The following is a 27,792-nucleotide window of genomic DNA, read 5'->3' as shown; positions in this document are numbered from 1 at the left end:
CCCAAGATCTTGTGACCATTTCACTTTAACACGAGAGAACCATTCACTTTCATAGAGTAACCAATTAGATCTCAGGATTATAAATCACTTATATGGAACTTAGTCCAATAGGAGCTTAGGTTTCTCTGTTACTATGGAACCCAGTCATTACAGCCCCTAACCACAAGGCAAAAGACTGTTCTTAGACCGATAATGATTGGTCCATATTATCATGTCTGCATAAATCATCAGGCAAGACATTCAAAAGGGTATTTGTCTGAAATTCACTCTTCAGTTATCTTGATCTTACGACGTAGCAATCTAAAAAGAAGAGTTCGGAGACCTCCTATTTCCGTGATATAGTCTGATTTTGCCAAATCTACATTTGCATAATGTATGCTTGGTCATGTACACCTTTTATTAACTTACACAGGTCACAATGTTGACAGTCCGGCCATACACCACTTAGAAGAGTTATGGCACTTTTGCATTGACTATGTAAGTAAGGAATATATTTGCAAAATCGGCATCTGTTTAAAAATGTTCTGCCTGCCATAAATTACATATGGTACATGAATTTGAGTCCTACAATGGAAAACATTGGAAACATAGATTTTCCTCATTCATGCTGAAATTTTCGTCCCTATTTGCATGCTTTGCACTTCATTATTCACATTTCTGTTTAAGCTACCTGAATACTAAATATCATAGCAATCTGTCGTTCCTTTGGTCAGTTACTCACCTTGAAACAAATTGACAAAAATGTCCCTGCATTTCTAGAGCAAGGTGCTAGGGGCCGGGCCAAACCTACACCACTTCTTTCTTACATCTATCAAGCTATCTATAAAAAACCAAGACCATAGCACGTCCAAGTAAAAATATACAACAAAAAAAGGTTCTGCTGCAGTACCAAAGCCATATACCAGGGGGCCCAGTGTGACCTCCTTAGAGATGCAAAGCTCTGTATGAATAAAGGCATAATTCAAATAGATCAGACGTTATGTATGGAAACTTATTTTTGTCTCTTACACTGTATTATTCAGCGGCAGTCAATATCTTCCAATACGTATTTCAATACGTCCAAGAACATTCATAAAACGCCTGTTAATTGTGTTGGTATCAATGTAAGATACACCGTACCTGTAAATAGCAAAAACTTGTCCATCTTCTCTTTGCTAGGAGGTCTTCGAAATGTCAAAGATACAACCTTGTCACGACAAATGGTAAATTGTCTCTCTCGCTGAAATGTGCACTGGATGTTGACAGCACGAATTTTGCGCCCTAGTACTGTCTTGTGTGTGGACAAGTGGTCTTATTAAACACTGGGAGTGAGAAACTCACCATTATATTGAAAGGGTTTGTCATAAGTGAAAATTATATCAATCTACTCTAGCACCGCGCTACGTTGATTTATCAAAAGCGTCGTCTAGCAATGTTTACTAGAACTGCTATAATGATAAGGAGACGTCCAGGGCACTTTGCTGTGCACGTTCAGTGTTGTAGAAATAGATCTAGACTTATGGCATCTCGAGGCTGTGCAGAGAAGGGCAATGCGAATCATCAACAGAAACAGTAGCAGTCCGACGTCATCCCCCCTGCCAACCCTGCAGTCAAGACGAGAAGAAGCAGCGAGAGCCTTGTTCACGCAGATGCGGGCAAACGACCACCCCCTGCACTACATGATCACCAATGACAGGAAAGAAGAAACTGGGAGGACTTTACGTAACCACAACCATCTTTCACTGCCGAAATGTAGAACTGAGAGACTTAAAAGATCTTTTCTGTACCAAGCGACGCTGCTGCAGAACAAATCTCTCTAAACCTCATAATGTCGAATACCTTCATATAGATTACAAGCACTCGTATTATTTCTGTATTTTAATGACTTATAGAATACGTATCTTAGCACTTGTTATTGTATGTTTGATCTCTGTGATTTTTAAATAAGTACTTTCCACTTGAAAATTATGGATATTTAAATTAATTTGTGTAAATTAGCTGTAATTCAGACTTATATTCAATGTCTGCAAATGCTAATAAAGATCTTTTGACTGACAACCGGACCTCTGTGATGTGACCAGTGGACGTACGTAGGAAAGACTACCAGATGGATTCCGTTTCATCTGAGTTACCAGCCCGACCTAGGTTATGACATCGCTTTTGCTTTGAGACTGGAGCTTCTTTCAGTCAATGCTTGCAATTATGATTAGGATTGATAGGCGGCGTTTTTGATCCACGAACACTGCTCATTTGGCGAAGATATGAGGCCGTAGAACTCTTTTTAAACCTCTAACAGCTGCCGAGTCTCTTTTGTTCTCTTTGATCAACGCTACATCGAAGTAACAGCCGTTGCATAAGATATGTTGCGCAACTATATGAACGTAATACAGCCTTAATCGTCTTCGTAATCCGTAGGCAGTCGTCCAAAATCAACGTAATTCGTAATCAGTACATCAGCCGTAACACGTAATTGGTCGCTTTCATTCTACGTAAACCGTAGGCAGTTACCTTTAGGCCACAGCAAGTAAATTTTATGGATGACATCATCTGCAGACTCCAAATTTAGTGCGCGCGGGCAAAAAAAACAAGGCTTGCAGAAAAAAAAACAAGATATTTACATTTTCACTTAATACCATAAAACATGTAAGAAGATTGAAGCGATAAAACATTGTATTAAAACCAACAAGTCTTTTATACCTGTATTCAATAAAACAGTAACTAAAACCGATGTCAACATTAAAATCATTGTAGATTTGGAGCCGAGTTAGTATAGCACATCAAGAACGCAGAGAAAGGTTTCTCGTACACTGGAAAACGGAGTCACTTGAGTCATGCGGCAGACTGAGTGTGACTAAATAATGCTGGCTCCGCTCACTTTGTCTTAACTGACTGACTGAATTTCCGTGCCTCAGAAATCCCTCGTCTTTTTAGTCTGTCTTAACAGACAGACAGCTAGACAATGGTTTACTCAAACCGCAAAATATTTGTTACTTTATCTGACCGTGTTATCGGATTTGTTAGTACTTCACTTCATTCAAGAACAGCACATCGGGTTACACGTTGTTGATTATAATTGCACAGACTAATTGCAAATACAAGTTTGGTATGGGGGCTGCACTGTGTCCTCTTGTAAGTTAGTGACGAGAAGCAATCTTATTACAACTTGCATACACAATAATTGTGCGACACATTTGTACCGATTTTTCAACATGCCTACGTGTGCAAATGCCTATGTTGCATCTAGAACGTTTTTTTTTTGCAATGGAACTGACAGACGTTTGAAACACATTGCCCCGTTTTCGTTATTTTGAACATTGCCAAAGAGTAAAAAAAATCTTGTTTTTTTATTTCAAAACAGGCGAAAATCGATGCGCGCGCTGATGTCATTTATAAAATTACTTTCAGTGGCCTTATGCAACATAAAGCATAGTTCATAAATGGCTAAAAAAGCCTAGGCTGATTTCAAAATGGTCCAATCCACAAGCGAGCGCCTCCCGTTGTCATGTCCTCGATTAACTGTCCTATTGAAATCCCCATAATTGTACTGTGGTACGCAGAGCATTGTACTGAAAGGCAACGCAAGCAAAGCGTGAGCTCACCAAAGAACATTAGAGTACCGTGGGTACAATAACCTCTCTCAATCGATGACGTGTGACTACAACTACATCCATGTATAACCTTAGATCTTATGATGGTCGCTCTATGATGCACGTACTTGTAGTATTTGTTTACCCAATGCACACTAAAAGCAATCAGTTGCACCATCGAAAACTACATGTTACACTGTCTACTTCACTCAACAGCAAGCTGTGATGTTTATCCATTGCCACTCCCACATGTCAGAGGTGAAACTCTTATAATCCCGGATTTACTAACAGTAACAATAAGCTCCAGAGCGACCAGGCAGGTTTGACTTCATTTTATGCAGAAGTACTCCCGTGGCGGGTCATCACTGAGATTTTTCTAACATTATGGTCCAAGTTGTGCCTCTCAGGTGGGAATACATTTACTGTACAAACTCTAGATCTTTGAGGAATGTAGAAAGTTATAGTTATATTTCTAGATGCGATAGTTACACTTTTTCGTATTAGAAGGCATGTGCTGCCATGGCTGTTAAGTCTGTTTGAAATGACCATAACAGTTTTCTACGCTTTTTGATAGGATCTCGTACTAAATGCTTCTTTTGGTTTTTAGTTGCCACGCGTTATGACCAAAAGTTACGAAACAGTTGTTCCGAAAGTTGTTTATTCGGCTAAAAAAATACATATACGTGTCGAGATGGGGCAAGTATTTAACATGCACAGCCATTGGTCGGACGGTGTGACGTCATACCCCCTATGTAAATAAGGTATAGTGCCCTATAGTACACTTTCATGTGAGCTCCGTGTGCTCCACACGTCGACCCTTCCGCTCTTCATTCCCCATGAGCCAAGCAGAAATATGCCGATTGTCGCCCACGTCTTCGGCGGGAGGTGTCCGAGTTGAAGCCCGAGGCGGTCTGTTTGGCTACGCAGCAACTGATGTTTCTCATAAAGTTGGGCGTATAGTGACGCTTTGTGGCGTGGCGCTATGCTTTGTTGTTTCTCGTTTTAAGTGGTTCTGGTTGCGTTTTGTGAGAAAATTCTTTTGTCCGGGTAGTTCTTGTTGACGGTAAGTGTTTTGTCCCGGTTTCCGTTTTTCTGGATGTGTTTTTGTGGTCGTTTTATGTTGTGGTTGTGGTCATTTTGAGGTAAGTTTTAGGCCGTGGTTTACGTTCGGTCGCCTTAGAGCGTGGTTGTCTTTCATTTTCAGTGGCCGTGTAGAATCCACTTCAATCCTCTTCGGAGATGGGCGAGAGGCGCTTTTTTCCAGTTTGGGTGTGTGTTATGCTTGTACGTTTGTATTTTTTGTATGGTATTTGTGTGTTTTGGTGACCCTTCGAGCCAGATTTGAGGATTGACGGACAGCAGTGGTGGCCGAGGCGCTGGGTAGCAAGATAGCTACCTCGAGGAAATTTTCTTTCAGGGATAGAATCCAGTGACATCCTTTGCGGTGGAAGGCCAGGGATACCTACAACCAACGTGGATGAGCGACGCAGACTTAGAGGTCGGCTGTTTTGATGTTTTTTCTTCCGTTTTTGGTGACCGTTGCAGGCTGGAGCCGTGGATTTCTGTTTAGATTTGGTGCCCAAATCTCAGAAAAGCAAGATGGCCATTTTGTGATTGTTTTTTGTGAGGGTTAGAATCTGTTGCCATCCTTCGCTTTTAAAAGCAAGGGAGGCACGCAGTTTACGTTGTTGAGTTTTGGAGTTTGAGAGTGTTGACGTTTTCATGTTATTTTTGACTCTGCTCTAAAAATGACATGTTTGTCCCCATTTTTGCGAGGCAGGGTTTTCGTCTGTCTCCTCGTGGTGGGGTTTGCGCTAGCTCAGTGCCGGGACTGTCCACCAAGACGGGATGTTTTTCCTGTATCGTCGTGTTGCAGCATCCCCCTGCCTTGGGCTTAAGCGGATTCGGGCGGCAGTTCCCCAGGTTACAGGTTACCGATATGTGCATTTTTTATTCTCATGCCTTACTTGTTTCCGTCACCGGTACGTATGTAAGATTGTGGTGTTTTGTTTTCTGTCAATGGTGCGACAGCTTGTGACGGTTGTGAGGCATGAAAGGCCTGGGCTGCCCATGTTATCGTGGCTTGCTCACCTTTGGGGACCAGGCAGGGGGGAAAAAAAGAGCGTGTGTGGCTTTGTACGGGTGGAGATGTGTTGTTGGTTAATCGAGTTGTGTGAACGGTTGTCGGGGGTATGTTTGGTTGATCGTGTTTTGACCTGATCCCGGCCATGTTCTAATGATCTGCATTATGTGTGTACAGGAATGGTGGATTTTGACGTTCTTTACAACTGACACGAACCTTGCCACCAAGATGCGGCATGCGGAAGCACATGGACAGCCCGCGGGCCTGGTTCGACCTCCTCTGTTGCCCTCGTGGATCCGCGGACAACCCTAGGGACTGACGCTCTCCACGTAAACGTGAGTTTGTTTTACTTGTGGAGCTTTTGGTTCCAGTTTGCTTACCTTTTTTTTTGGCTTCATTTGCCGTCCATTTTTTTCATTCGTGCTCGTCTCAGGGAGTTCTGAGAGAGTGCCTCTAGCTGGAGAAAGTGCCGTGTGAGAGGTACGGGCTGGAGGGAGGCCGTGAGAGACAGTGAGGGTCCTGGAGGGACAGGCCACGAGCTCAAGTAAAATGTGTGTTTTAACCGAGAGACAGTGAGGGTCCTGGAGGGACACGCCACGAGCTCAAATAAAATGTGTGTTTTAACCGAGAGACAGTGAGGGTCCTGGAGGGACAGGCTACGAGCTCAAGTAAAATGTGTGTTTTAACCGAGAGCCAGTAAGGGTCACGGAGGGACAGGCTACGAGCTCAAGTAAAAATGTGTGGTTTAACCGAGAGCCGGAGAGAATCCCGAGGGGACAGGCTACGAGCTCAGGTCACCATATTTTGTGACTTCTTGGTGAAGGTCCCAGGCTGGGCACCGTGGGGTGCCGCGGGAAAGCTACGAGCTCAAGTCACCATTTGGTGGCTTCACTGAGAAAGTCCCAGGCTGTGCACCGTCGGGCCCCGCGGGCAGACCACAAGCTCAATTGCAAGTCACTATATTTTTGTGTGACTTAATTTACAGGCTACCGTCGGTCCAGTCATAGCGCCTTCATTTTACTCTTTTGGGAAGAGGTCTTAAAAGGAGAGTGAAGCATGGGTTGGCTTCGTTACACCCCACCCTGTTCTTTACACAGGCAGGGATAGGACACAGACTGAGGGAAACCGCGTGTGACAGAAGCCTGGCATAAGCCCATCGGCAATTTAAAGACGACGTGTGTTGAAATTGCTCTTGCAGTTGACTTTAAGAGGGCTGGGTAAGATGAACGACTACGCAGTGGTTTGCGTCACACACAAATGAAGATGGCAGGTCCGGGAATTGTTCCTTGTGAATTGTTCTGAGAACGCGGCCTGGTAGACCATCCTCTGCCTCCGCTCAGTCTTGAAGCTACGGATCCAGGGCATCACTGCCGGGCGAACACCGATGTCTAGCAAGGACCGAATAGCATTTATGTGGTCAACCTTGTCAAATGCTTTAGACAGGTCGGTGGTAACAAGTGTACAGACTGACTTTGGCAATGACATGGATTCGCGCAGGAAGTCAACCAAGGTTGACCAGGGCGTGTGTCGTCGATCTTTATTTCCTGCCGCAAATTTGGCGGGGATCTAGTCTTTTAAATATATTTTGTCCTATCCAATCTGCCACGAAGCGTTCACTGAGTTTAGACGACTTTGGAATAAGTGATATGGGTCGGAGTTCGTCGATGTTTGGTTGACTGGACGTTGGCAGGAGAACTGCGTTAGCTTCCCTTCAGTGACTAGAAACGATGCCTTACCTGACTGAATGGGTTGTGTAAGTCACAGAGAGGCGTGCTCAGTTCACATGCGAAATCCTGTAGAATACAGGCAGGCATGTTGTCGGGACCGGGACTCTTGTAGTTGTTGGTGGACCGCAAGTATGAGTAACATTCAAGACTTGGAGGTCAGGTAAAGGTTTGGCCGGTAGGAATGACGGGAGAGATGGCAGTTCCAAGTGTGGCAGTGACTGAGACACATCCGCGAATTAAGCATTGAGGGCGGGGGCTATGGCAGTGTGGTCGGTTTGATCGATACCGGGGGCGTGGATCAAGTTGGCCTTTTTGTTCATGTCTCACATGGCCTTGAGACCGTTGTACCATGACCTAGGTTTGCCCTTCTTGCGTCCCTCTCTCTTTGAACCTTGTCCCTGTAGAACTTAGACGTGACGGTGAGACTTCCAGACGTGAAAGTTCTCTGTCTCTGCTTTATCAGGTGATTGATTCTGGGTGTTTTGCAGGGTTTGTCACTGTGGTGTAGTTTGACAGTTTTAGTTGGGGCAGAACTTGGCGATGGCACAGGTCAGTCGTGGTTGCAGTGAAAACTTCTCTCCAAGGTTGGGTAGTAGTCCATCTCCCAAAGTTGCTCAGATTAGGCTCGTGAATGGTACGAGTATGCATCTTTCTACAGTCATTTTGTTTCAGCTTCACTTGAGCTTTCCAGGTTACGGCAGTGGTTACTGAGTTCAATCGGTGGGAGGATTTCGGTAGTTTTTTAGCACTTTTTCATGGTTTTGTCACGATAAGATTAAGGTTGGCGCTTCCCCTGGTGCTGTTCCGAACAGCTTGAGAGATCCTGAGAGAGAGCACGGTCTAAGAGGATGTTGGGGATATACATTTGATTGAAGTCCCCTAGAAGGCCGATACCGATGTTCTAAAAATAAAAAATAAAAAGCTGTACGCAGTTGATCCGGAAATGAAATGAGGTGTTCTATGAGTTAATCGTCGTGCGGTGACAGCGGCGGTGAGTACGAGGTGCGTACGGTGATCGACGAAAACTGACGAGTCATGCGTTGTGGTCGCACGTACACCCACAGGTATTCCAGCTGTTCTGGGACAGTGATTTCAGATATGACACGGGACGGTATGCCGTCGCGCACCTACACTGCTGCCCCACCGCCGCGACGATCTGTGCGACATTTAGAGTACACGGGGTATCTCTCGTCTGACGTTCTTGTGGCGTGGAAAGAGAAAACCAGGACCCAGAGATCGCAGCAATGTCCACGTTATTGCTCGATAGAACGGCCTGGAATCCGTCAGTTTTGTTGACAAGAGATCGTGGATTGGTAAGAAGGAATGTCGGCACTGCACACACCACAGTTTTGATGTTCGCTAAACTTAAGTTTGCGCGGGATAACAGAGTCTGTTGTTCACGCTGGAGTGGGTATTTGCATGTGGCTGAGAGGGGGTGATTCCACTCCTGGCTGCTGTTGAGGGAAAGATTTTTGCAGAGGACGTAGGACAATCTCCACATGAACGAGCTAACTACTGGATGACTTCGGGGAAAAGGAAAGTACAACACCTACGGCTAGCACAGATGAGACAGGTGACACAGGAGAGAACTCTGGTAAGATATCGTGGAAGGGAAGTGAAGTAAAGGCGGCAGTTTGTCTAGAGTTTAGGGAAAGCCAGTTTGAGGCTGCTGAAGGTACAGACTCGCGAGATCGCGTCTCAGTGCAATGCATCGGACGCTGGGTTGGTATGGTGTGTTAAAGGGCAAGATTATCCGCAAACTTGAAAGTGTTAGTCCCACCACTTGTAAGTCAGTGTAACGAGCACTCCTGCAGCTGGCATTGTGTGTTTTAGGCGGAGTGGGTAAACCAGGGGTAGCAAATTTGTTTTCTCTACAAGGGGAAGGCTTACTCGTGAAGTTTTTGGGAAGCCTTCTGAGAGAGTATGACATGGTTGGCAAGTTTTTATGGAAGTTTTGGTTTCGACGACGTCCAGATGTCGGTAAAATACACTCGTAGCGAGTAAGGCTGTGAAAGGTCGGAGTTGGAGCCCGAAAGGTTTTGTACATTTGGGAATGGTTTTATTTCGGGGGAAAAGGGAACAGGGCGGCCAGAAGGGCCTTAAGTGGCGTCAGTTTACTATTGGGCGTTCAGAGAGCTGGTCCGTCCAGGTATACACTGTTCGTATAATATCCAGTCCAGTCATGGTGAGGGTCAGGTTTGTTTGACGGTCGCGACCGGGAACATTGTTGTTTCCTCTAGTTGATAGCAGCACTTGCTAAAAAGTTGCCCTGATCGGACGAGTATCTCAGTGAATGTCTCAGAGTTCTACGCGGTGAGCGGATGGGTAGCAGTTCCAGTTGGGAGTAGGCGGTGGCGTAGGAGGTATATTCCACACGCAGGGTGGCGGTTGTTCGACCCCCTCGATCTTTTTCACTTATCCACGTATTTGGCTGTCTGAAGCGGCATTTTCGAGAACGTGATGAGTGTGGGAGGTATACACCGTAATAGGGTCGTTATTGCAGAGATGAAGGGGCTATACCTTCCTGAGGAAGTATAAGCGCTGTTTTGTTTGGTACGCTTTGAGTCCTGGTAAGAGTTTTCTTAGAGTTCAGCCTTGGGGATAACACCTATCACCCTCGTAATGTTCATTCGTTGAATGTTCCCCTTTTTCTGGGAGCAAACCGATGGTGTGTGACATGAGTCTTCCTGAATTGGATATGCAACATTTTGTTGGTCTTTGGGCGTAGTCTCATGTTGTTAAGGGGCTGTTGAATTTTGGGAGGACTGAATTTGGGGTTTCTGTCAGGTCAAGTCATCCACTAATTTTCAGCCTTAAGAGCCAGCGGAGCGCGTGGCTCTGGTAATTTTGGCTGGGAAAGTCAGGGGTATAGGTGGAGTCTGAATATGTTCCATGGTAATAGTATCGGACAGTCCAGCTTGAGTGGGTAAGGTCTAAGGAAGGCTTTAATCCATCTGGTCATGAAGGGCGCGGTTCAAGTTCAAGCAGGCGTTGGGTATACTGCGCAGTCTCTGACACGGTTAAACCTTTTTTTTTTGTAAGTCATTGTAACAAGGGAACGTAGAATTCCAGGTTTATCGGTGGATTTGAATGCCTCATTGTTGTCTGCCCATGAGGCGGCGTGTGGTCGTTCTGCTTTTATGGCAGCGAAAATTGTTGAGCTTCGATGTGAGATGTAGGGTCAGACAACACCAATTGGTGAGGCGAAATTGTTTCGCTACTTACCCTAACAGAGAGGTTTAATAGGGAGTTCGGACTGGTTCCGGCTATAGACGGCGGTTTTGTCTGAGGGATTTGAACGATAACTGCACTCGTCCGGGACTGAGACTTTGTCGGAATAAGGTATTAAGAATTATGCGGTACAAACTGTTAGAAAGGCATCGGAGGGGGAAGATTAGTTTTTCTTAGGTTTGGGATGGTAAGAGAGGGGTTTAGGTAAGGAAAGGCTGGTGGTAGGATGGATGCGCGATGAGGAAGGGGTAGGACAAAAGTGAGAGTGGCATGAGAGTGGGCATCTTATGAGAGAGGGGTAAGATAAGGGAGGGGTGATAAAGATAAGAATAAGGGAGATGAGCAAGGGATGATTGGGAAGAGTTAAGATGAGAGAGGGGGAGGTGAGAAGGCATCAAGTATCTTAATATGTTCTGATGTGGAGAATAAAACGGAAGGAATGGGCTCAACAGCCAGAGACGGCGAAAGCGAAAGACGACGATTCTCCGCATCACTCACACAGGAGGACCTAGGGCTACGCATGATAAATAGGATACTATTTAACATGCACAGCCATTGGTCAGACGGTGTGACGTCATACCCCCTATGTAAATAAGGTATAGTGCCCTTTAGTACACTTTCATGTGAGCTCCGGGTCCTCCGGCCACGTCTGGAGCCTGAAGCGTACCCACACGCCCTCCCCGGACATGTTTCTGCTTGGCTAGAGGTATGCGCCCGCTTTAGGGCGGTCGCCTCAGCACATAGGTGCCTTTAGGCTTCAGACGACGATTCTCCGCATCACTCACACAGGAGGACCTAGGGCTACGCATGATAAATAGGATACTAATTTTAGATGCGAACTATTTCTTCAACGACATTTGAAATAACATTGCTAACAAAGTAGTGTAGTACTAATAGTGTTGCTATTTTTCATTACATATCATTCAAAAAGAAACTTTTTGTAATTTTTAATGCGATTAATAGAATTAGTGGTGACAAAATGAGAAAATGATAGCATTTGTCTATATATTTAGAAGAATCCACATGTATATATGTTTGAAGTCTTACATTTCCTGTTTTTTTTTAAATTGTTGTTTAAACTGAGATTCATCATTACTCAAGAGAAGTGGAAAAACGTAAAAACATATGTCATAATATGTGTTGCTTTGAAGTTGAACATGTATTCAGGACAAGTCTATTAGTAGTAATAATTGTTTTGTACAAGTATGACACCCTGACTGGTTGATATTGAAATGTAGAGTTTGTTGTATTATAATCAGAGCTTAATAATGAAAAACCAGGGCGATCACTTGATACTTTTGATGTTTTTGTATGATACTCGAGTTCAGTCTTGGAGTTTTGTTTTGTAGTGGGGGGGGGGGCAACTAGTAGAAGAGGAACGTATAATTTCGTCATGATAGAAACAGTTGCAGTGCATGGTAGAAAAAGGACAAGCATAAAACATATCATTACATGTCCGCAAACTTGTAAAAAAAGGTTAAGATCAAAATATGTAAATAAAATCGAAAACAAGAGAACATATGTTGTTTACTTGTTACTGAAACCCAAGCAATATTAGGGTAAAAAAGAATTGGATTTTGAAAGTCAATTTATTTAGTCATTTCTAAACATGATTACTTCAAATAACACTATCACAGTGTATAGAAACGTCCATGATGCAAACAAAATGACATTGTTGTGATGTGAGAACTAATTGAAAATCGTGGCCGGTGTTTTTGTAGGCTCGCGAAACTAAGGGGATTATCGTAGGGCACGATTTTTGGCGGTTTTAAAATCATAAAAGTATGAAGTTATTACGCAAACAATGCTAGTAAATGTCACTACCATAAAAATTTCAGCATTTCTTTATTTCCATTTCTTAACCATAATATCGCTTTTAATATAGGTTTCTATAATTGTGAATAATAACCTCGCCGCAAACACATGTACACATCCATAACCTATGCATTTATTGTTGGGTTAAACTTACTTACTTACTTTGGCCGAGCTCCCGCTCGAACCAAGCTTGAAAACTTCCTCCACTCCACCCTATCCTCCATGAGGGACTGGATTTCCTTCACTTTAGTAAGGTTAGTGTCAGCTCTGATTGTGTCGATAAAGGTGCCTTTTGGTCTTCCACGGCTTCTTTTCCCCTTTGTGGGCTCCCATAGCACAAGTCTGGAGGCTATCATATCAGGATGTCTGATGCAATGAGCAGCCAATTTCAATCTTCTTGCTTTTATTATCTCTGTAACTGGTGGCAGGTCTTGATACAGTTGCTCGTTGGTGAGTTTTTGCTCCGAAAAAGACTATTAGACTATTATTACTACTATTAGGTTAAAGACTATTCTTTTTGCCAGAAAATGTCGTTTAACTTGGTTTTGTTCACCCAAGACAAAAATAAAACGCTCCGATTATGCAAATCATTTCTTTGGAACATCCTGTTGCTATAAGGGGGAAAAACACAATTCTTCCTAGTACAAAAAGTCTGAATTACGTCAGTTTTTTCATGTATAGCGTTTTTGTTTACATCCAATAATTATTAACAATACATTGATGTGTAGTTATTTTGTCAATATTTTATTCTATCATATGAAAACTTTAATATTATAACACCATTGACTCCTATAGAATCATATGAACTTTTCTGTACTTCCTGACTGCCTAAACACGCTATTTGTTTTAAAATAAAACGCCCTCGGTACAAATGAATCGATATTACTTGTTTTGTCTCCATTGAAAATGTCATTAATATTACAATTAGGAAACAGTCACCAAATTTACGCAACGTTGGTGTGTAAACTCCTTAGTATAATATACGTGCTTTATTGGCGTTTTGATGGGTGACGATCTTTACTTCCTGGTCAGGAGAGGTTCCTCAAGCCGAGGTAACAATAATAATCGATGTACGGCATCGTCGGTATGCGTTTAACACTTGCAATATAACCAACACAGTTTCAAGTGTGGTTTGAAGTTGACTCGTTGTGAAGCCGAGCTTGGATAGTGGCGCTGGTTTACAGTAAAACCTCATTCACCGCGGCCGTGGAACTCATTTAGAACGTCGTTCTAAACTGTGCTCTACAAGTTCGACAGCGTGTTCCAAGGCTGCGGTCATTCACCCCGCGGCCACGGATCCTATTTGGAACAGCCTTCTAAACTTCGTTCGGCATTCTATTAAGATTCTAAAGTTCCATTTAGTGCTTAAAATGCTAGTTTTTACACCAGTTTTTGCTGCATAAAATCATTTTTGGCATCCATATGGGACAAAAAGACCAAGGATTTTAAGTTATTCCGAGCTCTAGTTTTGGAGATATTCTTGTATTATATTTGTGCGGAGAAGAAGAGAAAGAAGAGAAAACGTAGCAAAAACAATATGTTTACTTCTGTGAAGGTAAACATAATTGCAATTTGACAATAAGTAATTGGATGACAAATTACTATGTTGCTTTGAACAAAATAAAATAAAAAGATTAAGGTTACAAACGTTTCTATGATAATCTTTATCATATATGGTTTGTTTCCTGGATGCCAAGTATGTAGTCGTTGTTATTTGGTGAATTTATTTGGTAAATTAAACCTCTGAGTAGAATGTTCTAACCAGTGGTGTTTGCGTATTTTAAGTAACATCTGCCGATGTTAGTGGCTCCAGCTATGCAAACAATGAATAACCAAAAATCACTTGTGGATCAGTAATTTTATTTCCTTGATGGCCACAGCAAGGCCTGTAGGGCACTTCATGGTTAAAAACATTGGGACAGAATCTCTAGGTCTCCCTGGGTTGGAAACGTCATAATTGAGGTCACAAAATAACAAACAAACATTACGTGGGCCAAATTTGACCGTGACCTTCATCTTTCCAAGACCTACCCTCATCCCTGCTACAGTAAAGCTGTGGAACAGCCTCCCGCAAGACATTGTGAACCTCAAGGACTCACAGAACTTTAAATGTAAAGTAAACGCCTACCTCAGCGCCACTCGTCAGCGCCCTGTATAATAATCATTATCCAGCTCTGCTATTAATGCTGCGGACAATCTATTCAGAGGTTCTTAAGTTATGCTGACAAATATTCGGAACCACAGACAGACAAACACAGTCACACAGACACGCACAGAGAGGCAAACGCACAGACTGGCATATCATAAACAATACCTTATTTTTCATGGATGTAATCAAGGTCATCAATTGAAATAATCTGATTACCCGCCATTAACATGCCTCATCCACGGATCATGAGTTGAATGACCCTGTATGCACTCAAAACTCCAAAAACGCAAGTAATTAATGCATTAACATTTTGACTGTCCTTTAAGCTTTGAGTACGGAACATGGGCATCGTTAATCCCATACACTGTAAACCATATCTAACAGGATTTAATTGTATTCATCAACTCTACGTTGCACAAATAAGGTTTTATTTGTTTACAACGGACTGAAGCTAGGTGTCGTTGCTGAAGTTTAAAGAATGCGGTCCCGTATAACGTAAGACAAAAAATAATAACTACTTCAGTCATGAACTGTGTAGAGGTTACTTCTAGGGTCGCATTTTTAACACCAATATAGTCGTCGTATGCAAAGAACATTGTCAACCAACATCAAATGGTGCCAGAACAGTATAACATGCAAATTTATTTCGACTCCAGATGTACAATTATGGTAATAACGATACGAATTAACTGCGGTGACGATTTTCAATTTCTTTTGTAACCATGTTCAACACCTTTTTTTCACGTCAAATAAAAAAAAGCTGAAGTAGAAAAAACAATATTCATACGCCTCATTATCCATATTCATTTCAGTAAAGCACCATATACAAAGTTTATCACAAACGTGAAAATGGAGGTATCGTTTTCGGTCTGTGTGCATGTTTGTCTTGGTGTGTCCGTTGTACTTTGAATATTGTAACATGACAGGAGTGTGGGCTAAAAATTGTACAACAGAAGACTGAGAGAGTTAAAAATGGCTTGGTTTAGGTAAAAAGGTCGACTCGCTGGGTTGTGAGGTTGCCTTGTTCAGGATCAGTTCATACAGTCACCAAAACGTAAATAGTTTCTTTCACGCAAGTTTATTTTCTTTTTTATATCATTCATTTCCAAGCAAAACGCTAGCTGAACTATAGGAGGAATCGTTTAATAAGCCCACTGATGTAAAAGCAATTACATTATCATGAAAATTGCTATGAATAGTTTACCATCCATGTGATATATCCTTAAGTAATCAAGACGCCTATGTGGCAGTTATTATTAAAAATAACAAAGATTGTGCGATTTGAGCTTTGACCCAACACAAAGAGAGAACACACCATGAATTTTCTTTGTGTGGGGTCAAAGGCCACATAGTACAGTTATGTATCGATTTGAATCGAGTTGTCCTATTAGATCCTTGAAACTGTACTTATATTAACGTTTGATCGCTGATTTGTTTGTTTGTCCTCTCGAATATGAAGTCAGAAACGTAGGTAAAAACGAAAATTATGAAGATAGCTTTAGTGCCTTACTGAATCAATAAAGAAGCCATTAAGAAAGTAACGACCATCGACTAAAAACCGCCAATACCGCATACCGTCCCCCATACGCCAATGGTTTCGGACCATGTCGAACTTGCGGCAACATAAAACAAAAGTTCTGCAGATTTCTAACAGGAAGACATTTTATGCAACATAGATTCTCGACCAATGCTCGGGTGTTCTTTGCAATAGCTGAGCCCTAAGGAAAAAAAGTGTTTCCGGTTTCAGCCTTGAAAAAATAGGGGCTGGTAGGTAGTGATGAAACAAAGACATTTTAACAATTTAAAACTGAAATGTTCTAGCTGGAAGTCTGTCTCGTCTTTGTTAACACCATATTGTAATAATACACGTATATATTGTACAATCACAAGTATATTTAAAAGAAAACTACATAAAGAAGCACAATGTTTACTACACATTCTTACATTAACTATTCATAGCCCAGATCTGTAATTAGGTGAAAAACAGGAAGGTAAAATTCAGAAGTCTGTTTCGATTTTCATGCCTTGCATGACAGAGGTTGATCGAAGTAAGGGGCTAGAGAGTAAGTCTCTGGTTCGGTAGGGTTACAGGAAACACATCTTTTTTTTCCCAGGACTAAAAACCCAGTTACCATGAAGAAGTTGGAAACCTTGGTAAGGCCAACATCGTTCTGTTGGATGGTTGTTGACCTTCTCTATAACGTGTACACTTGTTTTGCTGATGGGGTAACCGGGTCTTTAGTAGCTGTATTTGAGCTTGCGGGGAGTCATGAACTCCTGGACCATCTGCTCAGTGACCTGCTGCCTCCGCTGCTGATGCTCAGCGACCACCTGCTGCACCACGGAGATCAGCTCTTTCTTCAGGTCGCCGGTCAGCATCGCACCGCTGCTGTAGTCCTACAGGAGATGAGGGCATTATATATTTAGTCTAACGAGTATCATTTATGATATTTATATATGTATATATGTAGACAGAGAGAGAGAGAGAGAGATGGATAGATATAGATAGCTAGATGTATCTATATATCTATATTTATCTATTTATCGATCGATCGATCGATCGATCGATCTATCTTTGTGTCATATATATATATATATATATATATATATATAGAGAGAGAGAGAGAGAGAGAGAGAGAGAGAGAGAGAGAGAGAGAGAGAGAGAGAGAGAGAGAGAGAGAGATTGATATATATATGGATATATAGATATATACATAGATAGATATATAGATATAGATAGATATAAATCCATGACAATATTATCTATTACAACTGATTGATAATTGAATAGGGGAGGCGGTGTTTGCTTGCGTGTGTTTGTTTGCTTTCTTTCAATTTTTTTTTACCTTCTCGATCTTTGCCAGTTTCTCGTCGTCTTCCAGGAAGAACGTCAGATACTGGTAGGACACGTCCACGTCCACATTCCCGCCCACACGGCGGTGTTCCTCCACGGTGCTCTGGCCGCCAGAGTACGCGTACTTGTTAATCTGAAACAAGATGGGGAAAAACGATAAGGACTCGGTAGTACTAGGCAAAATTGTAGATTCTCTTCGCCTCTTATCGTCTTCATATATGGCCAAAACAGAAGTCACTGCGACCCCAAGTTAAGCAACTTTTCTCTTTTCGTCTGTGTTGCGCATCAGCAGTCCTGGCTTTCTTGATAGCTCTTGAAAACTTTCATGTGTATGCAGGGGTGATTAAAAGGTGTTATCGAATTGAGTTTCCGTTAAGCTAATGGACAGGTCACTAGGCTGACTGTCTGATAACTGATCACATCTGATACACTGGATCTATTTCAGTTCTTCTTATATTTGTCAAGGGAGCTGTATTGGGCTCGTCCTACAGGTCGGTGTTCTGTACATTTAGTTGCACCGTATTGGAAAGGGTCCCTGAAATGTGTGCTGTATAGCTGGCTAAAAAGGACAGTCTTTCCCCAGAGGGCCGATTCTGCGATCACTGAGCTATACCGCTGAGCGACCAGGACTGGGTTTGTGCCACCCTGGATTGCTTGATTCCCACGTGTAATCATGCCAAACCTTGTCCCTGATGTCCTCGGCGGAGTCGGTCAGGTAGATGGATGTGGAGGCTTCGCTGGCGCTCATTTTCGTCATGGCCCCCTGCAGGGCCGGGAGGAAGGTGGAGTGGAGCAGTGCCGGCTTGGGGTAGCCCAGTCGGGGCGCCACGTCACGGGTCATCCGGAAATACGGGTCCTACAGAAGAAATGGGAAATCAGACGGGCTCATGCTCACATAGTCTTTATGAAACAAATCCTTAATGTTCCGTGCGGTAAAGGCCGAAACAGTGAGACTTTTAGGACATGTACGTCATATACTATCTCAGGGGAATAAAAAAGGAGAAAAAGTGAGGCGTTTTAATCAAACGTACTTGTATGCATTTACAACTTGATTTTAAAAGGTGTAACCTTAGAGAAAGTCACTTTGTACTTGTACTTTGGAAAAAAAGTCCTGAGTAAATATCTATAAAATCTACATAATTCAGTTTTATACACATTTATGCTATTGCAAGTTCATTTGAAAAAGACCAGTAGATAGGCTGATTGCTTGAGTGGTTGGTTAATTGATTCCTACCTGGTCTATAGCGCAGGGGATGAGACAGGCGATGTCCTTCTTCCCACCGAAGATCTGCGGGAAGCTGCAGCTGAAGGAGGGGGCGGCCTGGATGGCGGGGAAACTGATCTTCCCTGGAAGGATCGATGGTCGTTATGGAATGTATTTCTTCAGTGCCACTTGTGTTATTCAGCGTTCTTTTGCTATTTGTTTGTCACAGTAAATCAATCAATCACCCACGTACACGCTCACCCACAAGCTCACAAGCTAACTGGTCACGCAAACATTTACTCACTCAATCAATCACGCGTATAAACACATGGAGACTCACTCGCACACAGAAACACTCGAACGCACACACATACATACATATATCACACACACACACAGACAAACAAACAAACATGTACACATAAACAAACACATTCTTTCATTCACTCAAGCTGATGTTCAAGAAAGAGACTAATATAAAGAGAAAGAAAGATTTAAAGAGAGAGGCGTTGAAAGAGATATACTTACCGATACAGTCGCTGTCATTGAAGCCAAATATGCCCTTGACCTGGTTGACAGTGACGCATTTCTCCACACGCAGGATGGTCTTGTAAAAGTCAGGGGACGACCTGTCAAAACATCATATTCGTGGTTCATAGAGGAACCGCAAATAAACACTAAATCCAGGTCACATCAAAATCAGCATAGCTTGATAAAAATGTGACATACTTTAAGAACATCGTAGGTGTTGAGCTTTGTCTGGTATTTGATTTTAGACTATAGTGTAAGTACTGTCCGCCATGGTGGAGGGCAAATTCAAAATTACGACGTAAGAAAATCTGTGCTCTCACCATCAGGGTAATACCTTCTAGAATAGCAGCTGTGATGGCATCCACAAAACGAATGTGTTTCAGATGAATTTCCATCCAAACTTTGAAAAAAAAAAAAAAAACTACTCGCCCGATATAGTCCATGTCCGAGAAGATGAACGTCTTCTCCTTGTCAAAACCGAAGGCGATAATGTCCTTGGCGTTCTCGCTCGCCAGACGCCTGGCCTCCTCCACACTCATGTCCTTCCACAGGAACTTCTCATCGTCAGTCATCTGGATCACCAGGGGCACGTCAAACACGTCCTGCAAGTACCTGAGGGGGGGGGGGCAGGTTGTTTGTTTGTGTGAAATTTCATCAGTGTTGGATGATAGCTAATGGGGGACATTAAGCATCCAAGTTGGTAGGGAGACCAAAATGAAAGTTAATACTGGAGGCATCTTAAATAAAAATTGACAAATTTATGATTAAAATACTTGTCGTAAGAACGTAGAATGTAACGTTAACTACAGGTTAGCAAAGTTAGGTGTAATGTATCCTCCACCCCTCCGAAGTTTTAATGTAAATTCCGAACTGTATATAAGCCTTTTTTTCCACGTACTATGGTCGACGTGCAGTAAGTTCAAAATGGAGCGGAACGTAATGTATTATTTGAATACTATCGCTTTAAAGTGCTTTTGATATCTCGCTTAGATGCATTTCTAATCTCGACTGTTCGTCGGATCAGAAAGACAGGTCGGGCAGCCAGTCTAAAACCAGCCTCTTGTAGTTGAGATTTTCAGTGTAAAACATTGAAAAGAAGGGTACTTTCCAACATAAGGGCTCTCCGAGTTTTCGACCAGTTCTCTGGTATTCATTTAAATAACTCAGGATCCGAGGAAGACAAGAGGATTGGTCGAAAAAGTCGGTGATTGCAGTCGCGGGGCAGACCTACTTGGTAAAGACGAAAGGGATGAGATGGCCGAGGTGCATGGCCTCAGAAGAAGGGCCACGCCCGGTGTACAGGAAAAACGGCTTTCCCTTCTCATAGGCATCCAGAATCAATCCAACATCCCTTGATGTGAAGAACAACAGCATGTAAAAGGGCAAAGGGGTAAGATGGATCAGCGGAAGGTTTACGAAACCAGGAATGCAAGGAAGACTGATTTCTTACGTCACGTATGCACCATGCAGAAATCTAACGCAACTTGTGTGTTTTCATTACAAAAAGACTACATAAAATGAATTGTGACAAATGATACATAGATTTTGAGATAATATGCAAATATACTACATATAGCATAAATAAACTCACAGAATGAAGAATTTCACAGTTACAATACAGGCATGTCTGCTTTTCAAAGTCCACGTTCAACTTGGCGTTTGTCCAAGATGCGAATTCTCACATAAAACGCTGCAGTTCCGAAAGAAAACGCGTGATGCGCTTCTTCCTACTGACCTGTGGGAAAAGATGATTCCCCTCCGCATCAAGTGGTTGGCTGGCTTCCCGGTCAGCCTGGCGATCCTCTCTATCAGGGAGTCTTCTATCTTCGTACTGCCAAACTTTTCTGTACCGACACAGGGACGAGTTTGAATTGAGAATCACTGTCATCATTACTGTATCGACGCTTATAGGAATGTACAGAGGTGGCCTGTAATTGTTTTCAGTTGTCTTTTGCCTTGAGTTTGAGAATCTGATCAAAGCATATAACATTATGCGTTTAACATCCCGTGTATAATGTTCATATATTTGTGTCGAAAGAAACCTCTGTGCAACACTTATGAAATGATTTTAATGAAAATGACCCACCACTCACTGAAATACCGTTATGACTTTTTTATAACCACAAAACTCGTGAATAGTTTTATCAGGTTGATAAAACACTGGACAACAAAGTTTTTTTTTCCAAAACCAAGTGTCATTTACCTAGCCAAACTTTCGTTGACCGTCTGTCACCATCCTCTGGGCAATAATTGTTGTCAGTAGAGTGAAACGTCGACAATAGTTTTGTCGGGGGACGAAAACTCGTCGACATACTAGTACCCGATGAGAAACATTAAACTACAAGACCCTTTGCAGGCTTTTCAAAGGTTAAGCAGTTTCTACCAGTCGACAATGCGCCTGACTTTGTCTTGATAATCCAATTATTGATAAAAGATAATTCAGCTAATTGCCCTGTGTCTCTTTCAAACGCACACGTTCTGCGTAGTACTACGTGCTCGTAGTTTTTAGTCTCACTATGTACTGTTAGGGCCAACATTATTTCAAGCAAACTGAGTCACTTTTTCTAGGTTGCGAAATAATCAAGCTGTAGCTATTGCATGGTGGATAAGAGTCCCCCCTCCCAAAAGCTTAATCTTCAAGCAGATGTAGGGTCCGGCATTTGTACGTTTCTTACGGGTCTAAAACCTACAATAGAGGCAATCTTTTTGTTAGAGAAAGAAGCAAGGTAAACCGCAGACAATGAAAAAAGAGATACAAAATCTCAAAAGTTATAGCTACTAAAGTATAACATGGGTAAATATGCAATATTCTGTTACACCAGCTGGAGATAATGGGGGCTCGGTATCTTTAGGCCACACTGACTTGATTATATTGATGACATCCTTGCGAGCATCAATTTTCGAACGTTTTGAAAAGAAGTTTTCGACCCTAATATATAACCTCACAAAAAGCTAGAAAATAAGCAATTATATGGCGTAAATTAAAGAAAAAAAAATAAAATCGGAAAACTTACGAAGTCTTCCAAAATAAAAATAGAAGATGTGAAAGAACAAATAAAAAATTAAAAAAGAATACCATATACTGTGTGTTATTTCTTCAACCTTCCAGACCACTTAGATGTCATAATGATGTCACGTTTTTATCCAACTATATGCAACTTTGTTTTTCTTTACACGCTCGCATTAACTTTAGGTTGCCCAGAGGATGTCATCTAACGGGGGGGGGGGGTGCCCTAAGATGTCACGCGCCCTAACATGTCACGGATTTTTACTGATCTTATTTTGCATAAGCACGCCGTGTTTGTGACCACTGACTACGCTGATAAGGAAGGTCGATAAATCAAGTTCATGCACATAGCTGTCATTTGCATTTGAAACATATGTGTACATATTCATATCTTGTTTTGTCGAAAAATAGTATTTTGACAATAATAATGGTAGCGCTGAGTAGAGGGTCACTGCGTTGCTAGACGGCCTGGCGCCTAAATATACGGCCTGTGCCAAGCAGATACACAACTATCATACACATACGAAATATCACTTTATAGAACACTGAAAATGTGTATCTTTAAGTGTTTGTTGAAAAGAAAACCGACCAAAGAAAAACAACGTAAACATCGCTGTCGTCCGGCGACGTTGTTTTCCCGCCTTTTTTTCTGGCCGCGATGGACGCGGGACGATTCAACTCACAGCTATGTTGCGCTTAAACACGTGATTGGTACCGTCTATGAAAAGGAAATTGAATGCTGAGATGGCAAATATATTTTCTAATAAGTAGACGAAGTATTGTTGATTTAAGCGGTGTCGTTTTTCCGTAATGATTTTGTGAGTCGGGCCGCATTCAATACGTACGTTGAGCCGCGCGCACAGTGCGTTGTAGCCTATTCCCCGTGAAAATATGAGCTGGGATGCGCTAGACATAGCCCTTCTCACACGACGAGAGAAGTGCACACAGTCAAAATTTTCCTGTCAAAAGGAAGCTAGAATATAGTAGACTTCAAGCCTTGTTTACATTTAATTTTCTTAACTTTATCACCAACTTCCGAAGAGACCAAAATTACAAAAGTGGCTAAGTTAGGAACACTATCTGGCGTAGCACTAAATCAGAACGAACATTCGCGAACATCTCACAGTATTTTCCGCTTGTAACGCGGAACGTGAAGGGCTCATGAACAATATGAATGCATTTCTTATCCAAGTATGGTCTTCAGATGACTATGTTCTAAATTCATTCATTAAAACCTGACCACTCTCTGGCAACCAGCGATGAAGCGCCGTTAGTTCGAGCGCGTAAAAAAACGTGCCATCTTAGGGCACCCCCCGTTATATAATCAAAGCAATCTTGAATGCATATACCCATTTATGGACTGTGAGAATTGTCGTATCACAAGATGTATTCAAATTCATTTGTGTCGTCGAGTGGTATAAATCAGTTGTACTTAAGTAAAGGCGACTGAATAACTATGTCTCACCATACGGTTATTATTCTTGATCATAATCTAGAATGCCCCAATTTTTTAAACGTTCCTCCCAATATCTGCTTGGAATACAATGTAGTACAGTGCAGTTCAGCGCCATTCTTGGCACAATGCCGAGGTATGCAACACTGCTCTAACATTAGGTCAACATGTTTCACTTTCATGGGCTTTCTCAGATGGCACTGACTCAATATCGTGTCAGACAATATGAAGCCTTGGGGTCATCCAGAATACAATATGGAACAAAATCAACAAAGAACATTTGTTGGTCGTTGGTAGTGTTCGTTGGAGCATAACAAAATAAAGGTTAAGGTTCCTAAGGCTTTGTGATTTCAAACCACGATGTTTTCAGTTGTATTTTTTTGCGCTCTCTCTCTCTCGCTCGCTCTTACTTTCGTCTTCCCTTGACTGGTCTCCCGATTTATATGATTTAAAAATTTACCGCTGGAAGCATAGGAACTCCATTCCAGGCCGATACATCCAGAAATGTAAGAGCTCTAACGTGTGGACTTTTGTTGGGATAAAAGGGTGTCTGATTGCCCATATCTCCGGTTGCAGAGAATCAACAAGACAAACGGAACGCCGTGTAATATGAACTCACGGTATTCGACCTGTTTAGTTAAGGTAAGTCAGTTATATTTGCCTTCACCAAAAAGGTTGTATTTTTGGGTGAGTGTTTCTGTGTGTCAGTGTGTATCTGTGAGTGAACAAAATAACTTAAGAATGCCTGGGAGGATTGTTTTCATGTTTGGTATGTCTTGACGAGACTGCAGGGGCCAATTTTGTTTCAGACTTTGAAAGAGAATGATTCAGGAAGGGGTTGACGGATCTTCATGATTTACGATATGTAAATAAAGTGATGACTTTCATAATGATATGCTGTTTATGTAAATCGGGAGCTAAATTGCTGAACTAATCTGGAACGCGTTTAAAATCCGCTGCTTTTCACGACATGACTCTCAAGCATGTGACATTTGAAACTGAGGAAGAGCGGATATCAATTATGCAGATGAAGAACTTTTCTGTGTAATTAAAGAGAAAAAACTATGGTTATAATTAATGGGAATTCCATTCTCACACCACTCAGAAGTTAAAAAAATATGGATATAAATCATGCAAACGATGGCTTTATTTACATAATAAACTACGCACAAAAGTTTGGAAAGTTTACTTTCGTTGATCATATTTCCGTTGTTTCTTTATCAATTTCAATGCATTATATATCGTTGGAAAGCCTGTGTACTCTCCTTTACTATGATACCCAACTCATTGTAATTTCAATCTCATGGAGCGAGCACCAGGCCTGCTAACGCGAGTGGGTTGTAGAAAAAAAGTGCCCAAATTTCCATGCTAGTGTCAAACACTCCGCGCAGCGCCAAACCCATTTGTAGTGGTGTCGTCACATCGGGAATGGAACAGTGTGTGGAGGAATGTTATGTTCACAGCTACAGATAAGAGTAGATTCATTTAGACTGTTGGATGGGTAAATGAAAGTGTGGGCAACGAGGAGAACCCTACGCTTACTGTTGCACAGATAGACTGACTGATTGTTTTGTTGGTGTCAGTGCCATGGTGTGGGGCAATACAACGTTAACTGCCAGAGGAAAAACCAGGCTAATCATCCTAAGCAACCTCGATGTGTCAAGACATAGAGACACCTTTCTCAATCCAGTCACATTTCCAAGATCCTTACCTCTGCAATATGCAAGATCTACAAGATGATTGTGCACGTCCATACAGAATGAGAGTCATTTCAGACCACCTCCAGGAAGCAGGAATACAGAGGATAGAATGGCCCTCCTGCAGCCCAGATCTCAACACAATTGAACACAGTCTCAGACTCTGTGATCACTGATCAGATTGGGCGAGCTGTACATGCAAGAATGATCAACAGAACAACACTAGTCGACCTATGACGACTCCTTGTGGAAGAATAGACAGGGGCCGCGTAACAAAAATGGTGACAAGCATGAGGAGGATGTACCGGGTTGTGATGACAGTGCATGGCTTGTGTACTCAGTATTAAGCCACTTTCATCATAACTGAGGCTCATTTACGCATTTTTTCGGATGAAGACTATCCTTGGCTTTCATATTAATGTGTTTTGTTGATCTAAGTTTCATATTACCCTCGTGCTACCAGCAGAAGAAAAAAAAATACTGAATTGAGCGTTTGACATTAGTAGGGTAATCTGGGCACTTTTTATGTGACTTGCTCACATAAGTAGGTCTGGTGCTCGTTGCATTAATTTACAACCAAATCAAGTTTGGTATCATGGGAAAGCAAATCACACAAGCTAAGTAATGATATCTAAATCATTGAAACTGATCAAGAAACAACGGGGATATGATAAACCAAAGTTAAGTTTCCAAACTTTTTGTGCTGAGTGTATATGAGGAAATGCTTAAATGGCCTTCTTTGCTAAGATGAGACTTTCCTACTTTTAACAAATTGCATTATTTGCGTAGAGAAGATAGCAAACAGGACCTAATTTGCATTATCATTGAGAATATTCCATTTGAAAAGGTTAACATTATTTGTCCTAGGCATGAGGTCTTTGAACTCTAGTTTATCTGTAAGGTTGCTCTGTGCATACTAGCGTTTTATCATCGTGGATGTGAAAAAGTAAAGGAGTTTATGGAACAAGTTACCAAACATCTGCTTGGAGGTCATGTTAGGCCGCACAGTGTCATTCTTGGCACCTTGCCCAGGCATGCATCTCCGATGTAACGTTACGACAACATGTTTCATTTTCATAGATTATTCTAACATGGCACCGTCCCTGTCACCCAGAACTTAATTTGGGATTTGAATTGTTGAAGACTACGAACAGTCCTCGGTCAGAGTAGCTCAGTATTCCCCAAAAGAATAGATGGTGATTAGCTATTGTTATGGTTGTTGACGCAAATAGAATATAAATGTTCTGGGTTTGAATTCCTCGCAAAAAACATTGCGTAAATACATTTACACCTATCTTCTCACTGGGCTCTGGTAAAAATGCGTTAAGACATTTTACACCTATTCTCCCACCGGACTCTGGTAAAAATGAGTACATGGCTTAGATTGAGGACGTCCTCTTGTATGGGACGTAAAACCGGATGTCTTGTGTTTAGGTCTAACCACGCCTGGAAAGGACTCAAAATGCATTGAAAAAAGGGGCCCATCCTGGTGTAGTGGTTTGAAACCTTGCAGTCTGGTCTGCAGGTTAACATCTTGAAACAGTGTGAATATATCGATAACTGTATTATCCAAACCGTATATACGTCACCTGGCATTTGCAGTCGCGTGGTTTCGGCTGATTATTTTACAACAAGTGACCTTTCACCCCTAACTTTTGTACAGCTATCAATAGACATTGTTTTGAGCTATCTAGCCACGACACCCCGATCGTGCTTTATGGCAAAGATTTCAAGGCAGTAATAGATTTTTTTCAGAATGGAATTATAATAGAATCTGGCACTTATCGGGTAATTATGATTTTAGATATTTTTTCTGGTATTTGTTACTAAGGCCTTTCTTTGGCCCACCGCTCTAAATGATGAACCATGAAAATTTCAAGTAATCCCAAGCAAATATTCTTTTGACGCTCTGTTAACTTAACTGTTGAATAATTGATCAAAAATTTGTAGAAAATTCAGTTATTACAATATGATGTCGAAAATATCAGTGCCCTGAAGCATTCCATTTTTGAGTGAAATTGTATTTGTTTGATCACTTCGGCCAAAATTTAAAAAAAAGGAGAAAGAGAATCATTACATTGTACCTACCGATCCGATTTTTCCAGGATCGTTACCAGAAACAGAATGTTTTTTTCGCAGGCCGTCCTTTTTGGAACGTTCCCAGTTTTGAATGCCATCTGTACATAATACATGACTAAAATACTCACTTATGAGCTTGTCGTAGTCAACACCCTTCTGCGAGGCGGCCGTGACCTCCCACGGGGTCACCAGCTGATCGTCCTGGTCTGTTGTCGCCATTTTGAATCAGTCTTGCTGTGAGAGCTGATCTCCAAGTGGATGATGATGTCGATGTAGTTCTGTAATGAAACGAACCGTTTTCTACTCGAGCTTTTTTTGTCTGTCCTTGCAATGTTCTGAATATTACATCATCCTATGCGCAACTTCATGCAAACATTGCATCAGACTTTCAACTAT

General features: G+C 41.9%; 2 protein-coding genes across 2 annotated transcripts in view; both read right to left on the bottom strand.

The window, feature by feature from the left end:
* Positions 1-27,792, bottom strand: part of LOC136447520 (uncharacterized) — a 268,540-nt gene that overhangs the window by 112,256 nt on the left and 128,492 nt on the right. The window lies entirely within an intron of this gene.
* The window catches only part of LOC136447519 (tryptophan--tRNA ligase, cytoplasmic-like), a 32,594-nt gene continuing 20,432 nt past the window's right edge, over positions 15,631-27,792 (bottom strand). Inside the window, exons 3-11 of the mRNA XM_066446521.1 lie at positions 27,525-27,674; positions 20,896-21,004; positions 20,392-20,511; positions 19,590-19,772; positions 19,158-19,258; positions 18,660-18,772; positions 18,108-18,281; positions 17,418-17,558; positions 15,631-16,968 (exon numbers count right to left, since the gene is read on the bottom strand). Coding sequence (XP_066302618.1) covers positions 16,810-16,968; positions 17,418-17,558; positions 18,108-18,281; positions 18,660-18,772; positions 19,158-19,258; positions 19,590-19,772; positions 20,392-20,511; positions 20,896-21,004; positions 27,525-27,615 — 1,191 coding nt within the window. The 5' untranslated portion in view covers positions 27,616-27,674 and the 3' untranslated portion in view covers positions 15,631-16,809. The remainder of the gene's footprint in view (positions 16,969-17,417; positions 17,559-18,107; positions 18,282-18,659; positions 18,773-19,157; positions 19,259-19,589; positions 19,773-20,391; positions 20,512-20,895; positions 21,005-27,524; positions 27,675-27,792) is intronic.

The sequence above is a fragment of the Branchiostoma lanceolatum genome, chromosome 13, assembly GCF_035083965.1.
Source record: "Branchiostoma lanceolatum isolate klBraLanc5 chromosome 13, klBraLanc5.hap2, whole genome shotgun sequence".
Classification (NCBI taxonomy): domain Eukaryota; kingdom Metazoa; phylum Chordata; class Leptocardii; order Amphioxiformes; family Branchiostomatidae; genus Branchiostoma; species Branchiostoma lanceolatum.
Note: the sequence above shows the minus strand (reverse complement) of the source record. Positions and strands in the feature narration are given on the sequence as shown.